The sequence below is a fragment of the Cnephaeus nilssonii genome (assembly GCF_951640355.1).
Source record: "Cnephaeus nilssonii genome assembly, chromosome: 4".
Lineage (NCBI taxonomy): Eukaryota > Metazoa > Chordata > Mammalia > Chiroptera > Vespertilionidae > Cnephaeus > Cnephaeus nilssonii.
This window is the reverse complement of record NC_137075.1, coordinates 55,656,614-55,673,928: the sequence shown is the minus strand read 5'-3', so window position 1 is coordinate 55,673,928 and position 17,315 is coordinate 55,656,614. Positions and strand designations below refer to the sequence as shown.

Below are 17,315 nucleotides of genomic sequence, written 5' to 3'. Positions count from 1 at the left end.
AGTGAAATAAGCCAGTCACAGAACAATAATATGTATTTTAACCAGTCAAGTTCCTATCCTGACTAGTCAAGTTCCTATCACAGCTGCAAAGTGTTAGAGATCTCAAGCAATAATAAAGGGCAGGGTTATTTAGTCAGCAAATTCTCATTTATAATGGTGTTTAATATGTTGAAAATTTGATGTCCGCTTTGAGGAGTTTCAATTTCCCAATTAGGCCTTTTGCCTATAAGACCTCTAGACTTTATTGGATTTCTATGAAACATTGCAACTTGCCTTTATTCACATAAAGCCATTTTAATATATGAAAGGAAGTATGTTCTCTAATTTATTCCAAAAGCAGAAATGCTGCATGCTACAATACAAAGTCAATTAGTAGTTGCCCTACTAATTGGAAAATGTGAGCAACATGGCGGAAAGGGATAAAAAGCAAAATTCAGTCCCTAAATTTGACCTGATTCCTCCTTCAAGCAGACGGTGAGATCCCAGACACATATGTTCTTAGTCCTGCCATAGTAGGTACCATGACTAGTAGGAGGATGGTTTCTTGCAGAGCTGCAGTTAGCGCATAACTTTTCACAGACAACCAGTAATTTTATGAATTCTTATTACCTTCAGTTTTGATAATTGTCCAAGATCTTTAGCAGTGATGAAAATCATCTGTGGTCCCTAGAGATACACATTAAAAAAAGAGGGAGAGAGAGAAGATTTAGTCTTAAAAGCTTTAGTAATAGTTACATTAGAAATGTGGTCAATAGAGAATTTGCTTTATTTCCCTATAATATTGGTGACTTTTATGCAACATGCCCTTAGTAGGTCTATTTTACAGATTGGGTCAAAGATATCTAGTACTGCTAGCTTATAATTGTCCTCACAGGTACCCTACTTCTGCAGGCTTTAAGTCTCAGTGACTGAATGGATTGTTGCTTCCATAGTCAGCTTAGCATGTGGATTCAATCAGTGATCTTTATATTTCATTAATTTACTTTCAAATGAGGTGACTCCTTTACTCCATTCCTTCCCAAAATAAATCTGCAAAATTTTAAGATACAGAGCTGAAGAAGGTGAGCCTTATTCCTGAGATGCTGTGCCAATTCTCAGAGACTTGCCCTCCCAAACCCTCCCTCAGCTGTAGCCTCTTCCTAGAGCCCTAACATCCTGGAAATAAAACACTGGAATAAGCCATCCAACACACTACTACAATGACTAGCTAGAGGCATATCTGTGGGTAAATGTGACAAGAAAAGTAATAACTTTGACTAAGTTCATTGGTAGTCTGGAATATTTTCACAGTAAGAAAAACAATCATTCTGGAGTAACAAATCTCCATTGTTTTTTTAGTGGAACTTGTATATTCATTAGGAAATTAGTGACTACAAAGTTCATGAACACAGCAACCATGTATAATTTTGCTTTATTTTATCTCCAGCACCCATCACAGTACCTAGTACATAGTAGAACCTCAAAGAACATATATGGAATGAATCAATAAGTGATATAGCTTCATACTGAGAGATCTCAATGCTAGAGAAAACTGAGTTTATGGTCAGCTTTCATAGGAAAGGTCTATATCAAAACTAAAATGTCATCTATAGCATTTTTGCTATATCATGATTTATGTCTTCTCATACTCGACAAAATTGTGCACTAGAAACAGTAGGGCTCATGGGGGAAATAGCAGTGGGCAGCATCACTGAAGCTTATGTAATTTTGTAAACAAATAGCTGTCAAAAGCAATAAATGCTATTATAGCATGCAGTTTGCTCATTGAGGATAGTGCCTGCTTCAAGGAATATTAAAAATTCAAAAACATACCCCAAACAAAGAACAACAAAACAGTAGAGTACAGTTATGGGCTGAGAAAATACCCATACAAGCAGGGGGAGGGTAGCCTGCCGTGTGTGAGTCATGCAAAGTATGTCTTTCTGGATCGAAGGTTTATGGACAAGTGGATTCTCCCCCCACTTGAAATTAGAGAGGATGGGAGAGGGAGAAGGAGAGAGAGAGATAGAAACATCAATGATGAGAATCATTGATTGGCTGCCCACTGCATGCCATACACTGGGGATCGAGCCTGCAACCAAGGCATGTGCCCTGACTGGGAATCGAACCCTGATCTCCTGGTTCATAAGTCGATGCTGAACAACTGAGCCATGCCAGCCAGACAAAATCATTTTTAAAAAAATTGGGGATGAAAGGACTCTTGCCTATGTAATAACCAAGCTTAGTCCTTTTTCTTTTTCTTTTTTTCTGAAGTTTATAGTTCTTCTATTATATTCCAAAGTCTCTCACCTAGGAAAATTTTATATAAGTCAATTACATGATCACTAATTGATGTTTTAGAAATGCCTTACATATTGTAGCAGAGTAGGGTCTGTGTGGGGACGTGGTGTGTGTGTGTGTGTGTGTGTGTGTGTGTGTGTGTGTGTGTGTGTGTTGTGTGTGTGGGTGGGTGGGCGTTTACATGTGATTTGGCTACTCATATGTACAAATGATGATACCACACATTAATGGCATGAAGCAAGACGTAAATTAATTTATAGTTTATCACCCACTGTTGGCAGTAAATCAACAAAAACATATGTATCTTTGCATCTTGAAACACTTTACATGAAAATATTTTCTATATAATTTCATTGGATAAATATGGACTGAGTGTGCATAATTAAGGGCTCAACACAGATTTTAGTTTAAATTACTCATTATTTGCATCAACTTGTCTTCCTCACAGAAAAAAAGAAAAGAAAATTACTCTATAATGGGTGCTTGTTAGGATTATTTTTTTAACTTACTTGGCTCAGGATCTGGGAATTGAGAATCCTAGCACTGTGTATCCATTTGGCCATGGTCTAACTTTGCTGCCAATTGACCTTTCTGGTTCTTTTTCCATTTTACTGTGTATGATACAATTATGTGCTTCAAATCCTCTAAAAGATGTCTCCTCTATTAACCTCCACGGGGGAAGGTAATAGATGAAAGCAAAGTGTACAGATGAAAAAAAATCCCATATGGTAGTGCTGAATTTACCTCCTTAAAGAATGAGGTTTCAGAAAGAAACACAGTGGGGATGTTCTAGCCTAAATCAAATTCTTTGGAGGTTCACAGTGATATTTAAAAAATTATGTCTGTAGACCAGATAACCCTATAAGTTTAACTTTGCTACATTTTTTTCAAGAGATGAAGTGTGATTGCTACTCCCATGATGTAAAATTGATTTGTATAGAATAATGTTATTTGAATGATCATTATTAAGACCTTGTATACCAAACACTTTTTCTCAAAGTGGGTTTAATACTTCATTTGGATCAAATCCACTCACTAAAACAGAAATCAATTAGATGGGTTATTGAAAGTAAAACCAGACTTAGTTTAAACACTTACTGTTTGATCTGTCAGAGCAGGGAGAACGATCTGTTTCTCTATTTTGTTTAGAACTAGCTTCCACAGCTCTTTCAAAAGTCGCTTCAGAACTGTTTTCTCACAGATTTTTGCTGAGAGACTTAATCTGAAGTAAAATAAGACATATAATCACTTATGAACTTATTTTATTGATCAGAGATTTCCATTCCTCAATACTGTGGTTCAAATACCCGAATAGCCCTTTATAGTATTCAAGTGCTAAATTTCAAATAAGAAATACACATCAAAAATCTATTTCATCATATGATACATTAAGTAACTCACTAATTAGTAGAAAATGAATTCAGACTATGTATTTCCTTAAATTGTTTCCTAAATTGACACCAAGGCTTCCAAATACCAACCAAACACATCTGATCACTACCTGGCTCTGAGCCAACATAACAAGATGGCAAAGATGCATACAATTTCCCTCAAGAGCCGATATTTATCAACTTTATTAATTTTCCAGTTTTATTGCTATGCAATTGACATATAACATGGTGGTAAGTTTAAGGTGTACAACATAATGATTTGATATATGTATATATTTTGAAATGATCATACCACAATAAGTTTAGTTAGCATCCATTATCTCACATATTTATAATTTTTTCTTGTGATGAGAACTTTTAAGATCTACTCTCTTAGCAATGCTCACATATACAATACATTTTTGCTAACTGCAGTCAGCATGCTGTGTATTACACCCCCAGGACTTATTTCTCTTACAACTGGAAGTTTGTACTTTTTGACCACCTTCACTCTTTCCCCCACATCCCCATCCCCCACCTCTGGCAACCACCAAAGTTGTTCTGTTTCTCCGAGTTCAGTTTTGTTTTAAGATTCCAAATTTACCAACTTTAATAGGTTTAAGGCATCTGTTACAAATTGTTCCCGTGGTGAGATAATGATGGTGACATCGTCTAACATTTATATAACACCATTGTTTGGTAACCTCCGCTACAGATATTTCTCACCTATTACTGTATACATTTCAGAAGTCAGAAACAGACTCAGAGAGATTACGGAACTTGCCCAAAGAAGGGAAGCCGGTGAGGGCTAGATTCAAAGTCAGGCCCTTTCTCTAAATCCACATGTCCCACACTGTCCTTGATAAATGTGTTTGTGTATGAAGGACCAGCAGTACATGAAGACACACTGCTGCATAAATATTTACTCAATGTCCCAAAAGATGACAATGAACTCTGAGACTTTAAGAAGAGCTAATCAAACCCATTTCACAGAGTGCCAAAGGTGAGTCATTCATGTCATGAAAACTTCATTGTTGACAGTATTGCTAAATACTCTGTATACTTTTGGACTCAAGAATTATAGCCAAAACCGGTTTGGCTCAGTGGATAGAGCGTTGGCCTGCGGACTCAAGGGTCCCAGGTTCGATTCCGGTCAAGGGCATGTACCTTGGTTGCCGGCACATCCCCAGTAGGGGGTGTGCAAGAGGCAGCCGATCAATGTTTCTTTCTCATCGATGTTTCTAACTTTCTATCCCTCTCTCTTCCTCTCTGTAAAAAAATCAATAAAAAATATTTTTTTAAAAAAAGAATTATAACCTGGGCTCTGGTTCTGAGAGAGGTAGAATCGACTGCTTTAAGTATTTAAATATATAAGTAACATTTAGATAATCAAAGTAATAATTAATAATTACAGGCATGTGACATGTGAGAGGCAAAGAGAGAGATTTCCAAAATGCATTTTCATGTAGAAGTATTTCTCCTAACACTATAGAATGTGAATACTTAGTATATAAAAATGCATGAGCCCTAGTTGGATTCGCTCAGTGTTTATAGCATCGTCCCATGGACTGATGGGTCTTGGGTTCAATTCCGGTCAAGGGCATGTACCTCGGTTGCAGGCTCAATCCCTGCCCTGGTCAGGGCGCGTGCAGGAGGCAGCCAATCGATGTGTCTCTCTCAAAGAGATGTTTCTTTCTCTCTGTCTCTCTCCTTCCCTTCCACTATCTTCAAAAAATCAATGGAAAAAAGATCCTCAGATGGATTAACAACAACAAAAAAAAGCATGAAAACCTCCTCTGGATGAAGAGGAGAGTTGGGAACCCTGAGGCATATTCATGAAATCTGTAGCCCCAGTTATTTAGCAACAGTTGTTCAAGGGTAACGTTTCTAGCCTGCCAGTGGCTATTTATTATCTGGACATAGGGCAGAAGCCAGCAGATGTCTCACGGCAGAAGACCAGGATTTCTCTAGCCTCAGAGGAATCCCTAGGATAATGTAAGACACAAAAAATCTGCCACTTTTCCAGCAGATGTGTAATTTCCATTTTTAAAAGATCTGAGTTTAAGAATTGATCTTGTTTTTATGGGCAGCTTATGAACTTGGCGTGCTAACTACCTCTGCTTAGACTGGAACTGAATGAATGGGTATAGAATCATTGACATGTTTGCAGCTCTGCGTGAGATTTCTGCCAGCTGGAAGTTTACAGCTCGTTTTATAGAGTGTTGAGGTTGTGGTAGAGAAAATGAAACATAAACAAAATAAGATGTCTTATTTAGAGAGGCTGCACAAAGACAAAGAGAGCCTATGCAGTTTATAAGGAGACTTTCTCAGAGCTACCTGGAAGACTTTCAGCTCACTATTGCTAATCCTACCTAATAATAGAAAAATATGCAAATTGACCACACCTCTGCTACACCCAAGCCACGCCCACCAGCCCAAGCCATGCCCACCAGCCAATCAGGGCGAGTATGCAAATAAACCGAACCAAGATGGCTACAGCCACCGAGAGCAAGGTTTCCCAGGCAACAGAGGGAAACAAGCTTTCCGCCTGCCCTTGACAGGCCTAAGCCTCCACTCAAGCTACAAAGTTTCAATTATAGAAGGTAAACAAATTCAAACAGAATGGCGGCAGCCACGGAGCTGGAGAGACTAGGGGCCAGGGTTGCCCACGGTAACGGAGAAAGCAAAGCTTTCCGCACACCCTGGCCAGGCTCAGGCCTCTGCTTAAGGCTACAAAGTTTCAATTATAGAAGGTGAATTAACTCAAACAGAAATGGCTGCCGGTGGAGCATGCAGGAGGCTTGGCTCCACTCCAGGCTACAAAGTTTCAATTGTAGAAGGTAAATAAATTCCAGATACCAGTGCCTCTGCTTGGGTCGCCAGGGGGCGTGGCTGGCCTGCAAACCACCACAGGCCCCTTGCTCAGGCTGCCCCACACCCCAAGGGAACCCCCACCCTTATCTGGGAAACCCTTCAGGGCAAACCAGCTGGCTCCCACTCCTGTACCAGGCCTCTATCCTATCTAATAAAAGAGTAATATGCAGATTGACCACCACTCCAACACACAATATGTCTGCTCCCATATGGTCAAAGATCCTGCCCCCATGTGGACACAAGATGGCCACCACAAGATGGCCAGCAGGGGAGGGCAGTTGGGAGGCACCCAGCCTGCAAGGGAGGGAAGTTGGAGGCAATCAACCCTGCAGGGGAGGGCAGTTAGGGGTGACCGGGCCAGCAGAGGAGGGAAGTTGGGGGCAAACAGGCTGGCAGGGGAGCAATTAGGCATCAATCATCCTGGCAGCGGAGTGGTTAGGGGGTGATCAGGCTTGCAGGCAGAAGTGGTTAGGGGCAATCAGGAAGGCAGGCAGGCAAGATGGGCAGTCGGACATCACTCGAGGGGTCCCAGATTGGAGAGGGTACAGGCTGGGCTGAGGGACACCCCCCCCCCTCCGTGCACGAATTTCGTGCACCGGGCCTCTAGTTTTAAATAACAGGAAAGACAACAACATACCCTAAGATGGGGCATCTAGCAACTGCTTCCTTAATTTAGTCAGAGATAACCAACTTGATAACGCAAGCCGAAAAGTATGTATTTGGAACCAGAGCTGTCTAGATTCTCTGATCACAGAACCAATTAACCAGAAAATTGTCAAATGCCCTGTATATTAGTTGACCATAGAGATATCCTGTCATATTGTTGATAAGATTTTCATGATAACATATCCAACTTTCCTCCCAACCCCTGGAAATGTTCATCCCTCATTTCCATATATTCAAACCCAATCCATCTTTATAAACCCAACCCAAATCAGTTTTGGTTGGTGTGGCTCAGTTGGTTGGGCATTGTCCAGGGTACTATAGGGTTGCCGGTTTGAAGGCAGCTCTCTCTGACCTTCTCTCCTTTCCTTCTTTCTATAAAAATCATTAAAAAAAAAAAACAACAAAAAAACCCCAACCCAAATAAAATTTATACTGATTGTCTGACCAGGAGATTATTTTTTTTAGACCTTATTGTGTTTACTTGTATACCTTCCTTATTTTTTTGTCCTAACCTTGAGAATAGAATTAATATGATTTAAAAAAGAAAACTCCCCTAATAAGTGGCTTTAGGGTTATGCATTCTGAATTAGTCCCTAGAATTCTTTCAACTCTTTGACTCATATAATTCTTGCCAAAAATTTTAAATCTCTGACACAAATTTTTAAAGCTCATAGATGTTTTTCTCTCTTTAAACACTGTCTTTACTAATATTTATAATTATATGTATGATGGCATAATAAAGTATAATCACAAATAGAAAATTAAAACTGAGTAAAATAAGACTCTAAAATATACTAAAAAGAAGGGTTTACCCACTTTTATGTATTAGCCTCATTTTATAGACAGTAAAATGGATTGAAGGTCCCTCAGCTAGTAGCTAACAGTATCAGGATAACTTAAAACTTTCTGTATGTTCCACAACTTTTGGTTACAGTATATCCAAAAATACAAAGTTTTGCTAATGATAAATAACATATCTATAAACTGCTGTTAGAAATCTAAAAACATAAGGTATTCCAGTAGGAGTTTTCAGAGGATCAGAATTGCTTTGTTCTGCTTTTGATTCACCTTCACATGGGCATCCAAATGGTAGTGTGTTCATGTGGTTCAATCCTGTGTTGCCCATAGTAAAGATCCATACAATACAATAAACCTTTAGGGGTTATATAAGGTATTAAGTGATAAGCGTCAAAGTCTACATTAAGAAACAAAAGAAATGTGAAGTCTTTCTCCCTGCCTTTCTTTCTCTCTTTTCTTCCTGCCTTTATTTCCTTCTTTCCTTTCTTCTTTCTGCTACTTCTTTCTTCCACCCCACTTGTCTGACTTCCTCCTGCTAAGCTAATTACCTACTCACCTATCTTCTAGATATTTCCTCATAGAGGAAAGAAAAGAAGACGTAACATACCTACCAAATACTGAAATCAAAGTGATGAGAACATTAGTTTTCCTTCTGTGTAAGATTATAAGCAAAGGGAAATGAAATTAAAATAGAAGTTGTAAACATTACCCTAGGGTTTTCTTTGCTTTTCTTATCTTTAAAGAGAAGTATAGCATCCTTCTCATTTATCTTGGTGCCTTTGGCATTTATTAATTTGCCGCAACAATATTAAATGAAGTAACATATGTAACTACCAGGTATGACACTGGTCCCTTGGTCGGCATTCAAAATTATTTTTTGCCTTTCTCTTCTACCTTCAACTCTAGTTTGAAGTATCACTGTTTAAGAAGTCATGTCTCCGGTTGCTTTAGATGAAGAGTTCCCAATTTCGGACACATGTTAAAACATAGGAGCCTTGACTCTACTCCAGACTTATGAAATTAGAGCTTCTAAGACTAGGGACTGAGCAGAAACTTGAAGACAAAACAAATAAAACAAAACACACACACACAAGCCAGCAAACAAACAAAACTTTTTGGTTAAGACCTCTGTCTTAGTTGGTCATACAGGCCTCCATTTCTACCCGTTCCCACCAACTAACCTGTAATCTCCATGGAGTCAGGGACTCTGCTTCTCTTTTTCACTATCTAATACTTAGACTAAGGTTTGGTACAGATGGGCACTCCACAAATAGTTGCTGGAGGTTGAGTTGGGCAGCTATTTACTTGCCTCTGAGCTGAGTTAATTCTAGTACATTTGTGCAATTCTCTGCCTCAGTAGGTTTCTGACACAAAATCAGATATTCTGGACTTAACTCAGTCTTTTTTTTTAATGTCCAACAGGTTGTAAAACGATATGCTTTCTGAGGAGCATAATATCCTCAAGCTCTTCCCCCTCAGAATAGCAACCTCCTCAATTACCAATATTTGTTTCATTTCTATGATTCCTTTCCTGTTCAAAATCACTCCTGATTTTTGGTCACTAGTAATGGACTAAAAGTGTTTTGCTTTTTGATGAACTAATATTGTAGAAGCCTTTTTAAAACTGTCCTACACAGAGGAAAACAATTGTTCCCCTTAAAACCATATCAGTCAAATTTAGGGTAATTAATAAAGAGAATACTGGGTAGAAAACTTACGTTTTGTCCAAGAAGTCCATGAGAGGTCTTAATACAATCTCTGCATCCATTGCCGCACTGTTCTTATTAGATGCAGTATTTCCATTTGTTCTCATTTGATTTAGTTCAAATCCCATCTGTTTTATACACTCCTTAATGATAAGCTGAAAACTAAAAATAAGGAATATAAATACCTGAATAAAAGCATTTATGCCTTTCTTTGCTCATGTTTTTAAATTAAACCCACGGGAGTTTGATCTGTTTCAAGTAGTGTAAATTCCCTTGCTCATTAATTTTCAAATTTAATTGTTCAGCTGAAAAAAATTTTTGTTGTAATGAAAGCTTACTTGGAACTCACACATATAAAGCTCTTCACATTGAATGAATTTGAGTGGGGTTCATTTGGCCCTTATCTCTCACAGTAATAGCTGAGGTGTTCTTCTGAGAATTATTTGGGAAAATGACTATTCTTGAAAGATACTTGGTTTCTGGGTTCACGTTCTTCACTTGGCTTCTGAGATGCCACTCCTTCTAAGCTCTAACATCACTGGCTGCTCCTTCTCAATTATTACCTGACTGTTAGCCATTGGGGTAGGGTTGCCAAACTTAGCAAATAAAACACAGGATGCCCAGTAATGTGGATTTCAGATAGTGAATATTTTTTAGTATAAGTATGCCCCATATCCATACTAAAATTTATCCATTGTTTATCTGAAATTCAAATTTAGTTGGGCATAGTCTATATTTTATCTGGCAACCCTACACTGTAATCATCTAGGCTCAATCCTTGGATCACTCCATCTCGCCATAAAAATCACTTTCTTGGCAATCATATCTAATCCCAATGGCTTTCATGAAATCAATACACTGGTAATTCCCAAATATACATCTGGAGACATAATTTGTAATCTGAACTCCAGACTGTTTTATTAAACTGAGTAATGTGGGAAATCTATGATAAATTTTAAATGATCTCAACTTGGGTGTTTTTCTTGCTCCTGGACCTGTTATAGCAGGTTTATAAATATTGCTCCATAATTTTGAGTGCATAGTCAAGGCTTGATTCTACTTCTGCTGTCATGTTGGCCTGTTGCCATCTTTGCTTTGTGCCTTCTTTGTGACTTGCTTTACTGTTGACAACGTTCTTGCTCCTCTGGACTCGGCAGTTGTATCTGGTTCCTTGATCCTTGGATATCAGCATCTCCCTATGGATGTGGCCCATTTCTTGGCTCTCTGCATATTTATCTAATTCAATGGAACATGCTCTTTCAGGCTCAGGGCCAAGGGAATCCAAATGCATGACCATTCGCCTTTTCCTTGGCTAGACCTGCCTTTGGACTTTTGTTGGGGAGGGTGGATGGGCTGGTGAAGAAGGTGAGAAAGGGGGTGGTGGAGATGGTGCTATGCTTATTTAGTAAGAGTAGAGGTGGAGGATATTTGGGGCAATGGAAAAGGAAAGTAAATAATGTTGGGCATTTTGACCTGTTGATTTACCCCTGCGTCATCAGTGGTCCTGTTGAGTGTAGTGATAATCACTTTTGAGATAGCTACTTTCTTTTGCACAAATTTTCAAGTCAGTAGAGGACAGACTGAGCAGAAGGTATGATACTCACATTCCTAAAATGCATAAATAGATTTCTACAACAGACCCATATGGTAAAACCCCACCAGAAATGAGCTCTGTGTGTGGGAATAAGGAATATGAAGCAAGGGGATCAGTGCATGAGAGATAATGGCTTTCTATCTTGGCATCAGTCCAGGGTGAACTAACATATGCATTTCATCTAAAAATCTCATCTCTATCAATTTTTGGTAAATTCACCTAAGAAGATTTTTTTCTATCTATTTATTTGGTTGAAAAAAGTCTTTAGGAATCAGCTTGAGTTATTACCAGTTAAAAATGACAGACTCTGTGAGCATCTTAAAAGCCAAACACTCACTTTATAGAAGAATTCCTATAAAATGTTCCTGAATTATTTGTTTACTTAATCCAGCCAGCTGCTGGTACCAAATATTTCATTCAAATAAATATAGAAAATCCCAAAAATAAAACTGAAAAATATATGTGTAAGCAAAAACCCAAGTGGCACAAGCTGTGCCATTTTAAAAACATCTATATGATAGCATTGAAGTGGTATTGCTGAGTCTCATTTCCCAGGTGGGTGCTCTGTGACCATGTCAGGAACCCAGGAACCCAGGAACCCAGCCTTCGGATGTGTGGTTTGGCTTTCCTGCAAAATCATCCTACTAGGTACATATAGTAGAATTATTTTGTTGTGGGTTTTAATAACAACAGATAAAATGCAGTTTGGGCAATTAATTATGCACTTAATTTTGAAGCGCTAGACCACTAATTGAGACTCTTAAGATTCAGATAAAAGTATCCGGTTTAACTTCATAACATGATCTCACTGATCATTACGGGCTTCCCACCTACCCCATGTGTGTGATGTAGACCTGGTTAGTAGTGTGGGAAATCAAACCATAGCAACAAAGACGTAAGAATTATTCTTCTTATAAGGAAAGCACGACATGTGGGTTATTTATTCCAATAATTCTAGCCCTAAGTAAGCAAAGTATTAGATTTTTCCTATTTGCAACGACTACCGAAGAGATAGATATTGGGTAACCAGGAGTTTCACTATCTAGGTTAAAATAGCTGGCTTCGTATGAATAGAGTACTTCAAGAGCCCACCTAAGGACACCACTCCTTATTTCATAACTGAAGTTTGCTCCAATTTTTTCAAACAAAATAACACGGTCCAAAGTAAAAGGTACTTGCTCATAAAGATGACTTGGATATATTACAGAAAGTAATTTAAATATACTTTTTCTATTTATATTCTAGTTTCTATTCTGTTTAGTCATCTTATTTCAGAAAAAGTTCCAAACACCCCTAGCTATTCCTGACCACTTTTTTCTCCCCTTCACTTTGCTAAATAATCTCTATTTTTGTCTTCCTAGCTGAAGGTAACAGTCTTTCTGCTAACCACATATTAATTCACAACTGGAATAAAGAGGTAAGCCTAAAGTAGCTGACTGAAGGCACATTGCTAGGTGTCACCCCCAAGTCAGAGCCAATTAGTTTCCGAATGTCTGGGACAATGTCAGTCTCTCCAACTGCAGGTAAACAAAACCTTCAACTTCCTTATACACATCTAGGTCAAGTAAGCAGGATCACCCAGGTCAGCTAGCAACACAGACAGAAGGCAGAGTGACTGCCCTACGCTGGATACAGCAAGGCTTCATCCCTCTCAGCACCTGAACTGTGAGGATGGGCTCCACAAAGACAAAGAACACACCTCTAACCCTGAAGAGGAGGCCAATAGGGACTTTTCTTTACTTTGCCTCATTCCTGTATTTGAGTGAAAATATGATGCTTTCAAGTGTCATTTACTTTTTGGTCTCTGATTTCAACTGGCATAACTAATCCATAAAATGCCCATTAAAATGTACCTTTCCAAAACACAGTGAGTAATGAGTGGAGTTCAAAGAGTCCGTGCCATAAGAGTAATTTTTAAGCTTCATTTTATAACTGAATGCATAATTTGTAATTATAAGTCAATATTTATTGAGCTAACATTTAAACCAAGTTCTTGCCTTGGCCAGGTAGCTCGGTTGGTTAGAGCATTGTCCTGATAGGCCAAAGTTGTGGGCTTGATCCCTGGCCATGGAATCTATGAGAATCAATGAATGTATAAATAAATGGAACAACAAATTGATGTCTTTTTCTTTCTCTCTCTCTCTTCCTTACTCTCTCTCTTTCTCTTTCTCTAAATATCAATAATCAAAACTTTTAAAACAAATTATATATGAAATGAAAGAACCTCTTCAAAGATGTGTTTGCTTTCTTATCTATTTTAACATTTGAAGATGAGATGATAGTGTTTTTTTCTAGAGAACCAAGTGAATCTTATATAGAATAAACTTATCCCTCTTTAGAACAATGCCATGGGCAAGTAGGGCTAATTTTTTTAAAAAAAACATGGAGAAAATATGAATGTGTCAGTAATTTCCCACAGAGTAGTTTCATTAAGACTTCTAAGCCCTAAAACCTAGAATCTGGACTTAATTCAATTACGGGGAAGCAGTTCAGTTATTTGAAAGTACAACCACATTGATATGTATGACATGAATGCAACTCAGACTTATGTATGTAAAAGTTTTCTTTCTCCTTCCCTCCTTTCTTCCTTCCCTTTCTTCTTTCAATAACCAATTGGTAAGCTCTAAACAGAGTTGCAAATAGGAATGAGATATGGCTTCTGCCCTTATGAAGCATATAGTAAAGGGAGGGAATCAAGCAGTTAAGCCATAGCTTAGAGCACAGTGTTGTAAGTGCCACCCAACTGAAGGATGCACAGTGTCCTGAGGATCACATAGCGAGATAACACAGTCAGATTGCAGGGTCATGGAAACTTTCCAAAGGAGATGATGCTTAGATTAAGTCTTCAAGTTAAATGGATTTAGCCAGTCAGGGGAGAGAAACAGCACAGACAGCATAACTACTATGAACTGAAACTCAGTATAATAAAATAACTACTTAGGCCACTTACCTTTCCCCGTAAGTGATGCTGAGCTCATCTAGAACCCCACTGAGTTTAACTTGGAGTTCCTTCAGAATAGCACTAGCTTCAGGATCTAACTGCAGAGAGACCACAAACAATGTTACTTTGAAGTTCTGAGAAAACATGCTTTTCTCCGACAAGTATTCTGCTTGTTATAAAGTAATGTTAAACAATAAAACACTTGTGAATTCCCCCCACCCTGTTTTATCTTTGAAGCCAAATGCAAAATTTAGGAAATTCTACATAAATCAGAAGAGTTTTTATAAATGAAAAAATCGATCAAAATGCATCGCATGCATACAAATAACAGCTAGATAGCAAAGCCTTTGCTGCTTGCATCAATGGGATGCAAGGCATAACAACAACAGCATCAAGGGTATGATTGTCATAACTTTGAAACACTATCAATGCATTACTCAAATGTATGGGTTGCTTCAAAAGACATTTTCATCTTTATATCTCTGTAAATGAATAGGCCCATTAAAAAAAACTGGTGAAATTAATTTTTGAGTACTGCATTGCACCTCACTTAAAATATGTTTTCATATTTTTCTAAGTATGGAATTAAATGTAACAGGATATACAAATTATCCAAGCTCTTCAATGTTTCTCTGAAAATGACAGGCCTGATTTCTCTTTTTGGGTGTCAATTTGCAACTCAGAGTTCAAGATTCAAAGTTTTACACATTTATTTTTTAAAGTTTCTCTTTTAATATTTAAGTACTTATATCTTGGAACTAAGCTGTTCAGCAAATTTGGGGGCAAAATATACTAATTAAATCAAAATAGATTTTTTATGTTTGTTCTTACAGGACAAATTTTAAAAGCCAACTATTTTTTTAATTAGATTTTAGTTTAGTTTAGTTGTGTTTTGTTGTTGTTGTTTTTTGTTTTTATAAAGGAGTGATTTAAAAAGACAACTAGATAGTACCTGTGTTTTTTGTTGTTGTTTTTTTTTCAGAGAGAGGAAGGGGGAGGGAGAGATAGAAACATTAATGATGAGGTAGAATCATCCATCAGCCTCCTGCATGCCCCCCCCACTGGGGACTGAGTCTGCAACCCAGGCATGTGCCCTGACTGGGAATCAAACCATGATCTCCTGATTCATAGGTCAATGCTCAATTTCTGACCCACACTGGTCAGGCAGATTTAATATTACAAAATGTTACACTATAAAAATAAGCAAACAACAATCTACCATCTTGAAAGAATACTTTTGTAGTTTGTGTTTAAGATCAACACAAAATTTATCAGCGTTCAGAATATTTTATCCTGTTTTTAATTATGTTTTTGCAAATGAGTTGTAAATATGATGACTTTCCATAGATGTATTGTATCAAGCTGCTAGAAATTCATATAAAGGGAAATCTAGACTATTCTCTTTTAAGCCAATCTTCCTTTGAGTTTTGAGAAATATAGTTTCCTATTATTAGTACCTATAGTTCTTATAGAGGTGGGTCTACTATTGAAGACAAGAGAATGGGATAAAGCCAACTTTTGGGAACAGAACAAATTAAAGGAGGACTTACAGTAATAGAATCTAAGGATTATGATTCTACCAAATACATGCAGACCCAACATCAGTTTAAATACTTGGAGCCAGCCCAAGGACAAAACCAGTATACATTGATCCTGTAATCCTCCCAAGAGCATTTTTTATATTAAATAACTGTTAGGGAAAAGTATTATTTTTATACCTTAGCCACTGGGTAGTTTAGGTTGTATTGATGTGACTGAAAACATTGGAATAGAAATAAAAAATTGCATTTGACATCTAATGCTTTATTGGTTATTTCAAACTAATCCTAGATGTCAAATTTGACTCAAATCCAGGTGATTTCAGGATTGGTTAGTTTCTACTACTCTATTAGAGCCAATATGATTAGTTTCTACTTTTCTATTAGATTCTTTTGGACTCCATTTTTTTTTTCAGATTGGCTCACAGATCTTACCTACAGACACACAGGCCACCATAACAAATGCAGGCTTCTCTAGGCGTTGGAAAACCAGAATGTCCTTGAGAGTTGCACTCAGCTACAACTAGTTGCAAGGAGTGATTTATAAAAACAACTAGAGAGTACCTATGTAATAAGACCTCCACTAATATGCACTGAAGCATGATAAACCATAACTCCTCAACCTTTAAACAAAATAAGTATGTGGATTGTCCGACCCAGTCCTAGAGAACCATGCAAGCTGAATTTTTTGTTGTTATATTTTACTGATGATGTTGGCCTAAGACCAATTTTAATCTGATTTTATTTGGATAAAAATGTTGCAGAATAGGGAATATAAGAGAAGCCCTTCCACATGATTGTCTTCAGATTCCCCACACCTTGGAAAAAGTGGGTGTAGGTGATAGTTTCTTACATATCTGCCACCTTCAAGGAAATGGCTCAGATAGTAGGGTTCCCTTCAGGAAATGTGGTTGGTTCTTATTTAAAATCAGATTGTGTTTTCATACTAGTTTGATATCTACTCTGAGATAATTTGTTCATCTGTTAAGAAAATGATTTTTAAAATCATTTAGATAGATTAGTTGGGTAAAATTATGCTATTTCCCCATAAATTATTTTAGTCCACGTTAGGTATTTTGTGAATGGAGATTTCTTATCAAATAATTGGCTATTACTTGAACATCTGAAATAGTTGAACTATAGAAATTTAAATGTTGGTTGACAGTTTTCATTTCCTGAGAGAAGCATGGGTTTCTAAGTAGGTGCTGACAGAATGCTTATAACCAGGTCAAAGAGGAATAAAAGAAACCCAGAAAATGTTTAGTTTCAGTTAAGTATTCAATGTTTATCTGATCCAAATCATAGCATAAACCATTAAAATAGGAACAGTAATTTTGAGTCCAATATTCTAATTGTAGGTCTTTTGCAATAATAATGAGCATAAATACCATACTCTAATTATAAAACAATCTCTTCAGACTGCCTGAAGAGATTGTTTTATAATTAGAGTGTGTTATAATTATAATTAGTCTGGTAGGTTTCACACACTCCTCAAAATTTTTGCAGAAAGTCCTTTAATAAATGCTCACTATTTACCAATCCTTGAGT

The 17,315-nt window shown here is 37.5% G+C and overlaps 1 protein-coding gene across 1 annotated transcript in view; it reads right to left on the bottom strand.

Moving 5' to 3' along the window:
• The window catches only part of UNC13C (unc-13 homolog C), a gene marked incomplete at both ends in the record, with an annotated part of 518,328 nt that overhangs the window by 69,925 nt on the left and 431,088 nt on the right, over window positions 1-17,315 (bottom strand). The window contains 4 exons of the mRNA XM_079768690.1: window positions 610-666; window positions 3,379-3,502; window positions 9,707-9,856; window positions 14,239-14,327. Coding sequence (XP_079624816.1) covers window positions 610-666; window positions 3,379-3,502; window positions 9,707-9,856; window positions 14,239-14,327 — 420 coding nt within the window. The remainder of the gene's footprint in view (window positions 1-609; window positions 667-3,378; window positions 3,503-9,706; window positions 9,857-14,238; window positions 14,328-17,315) is intronic.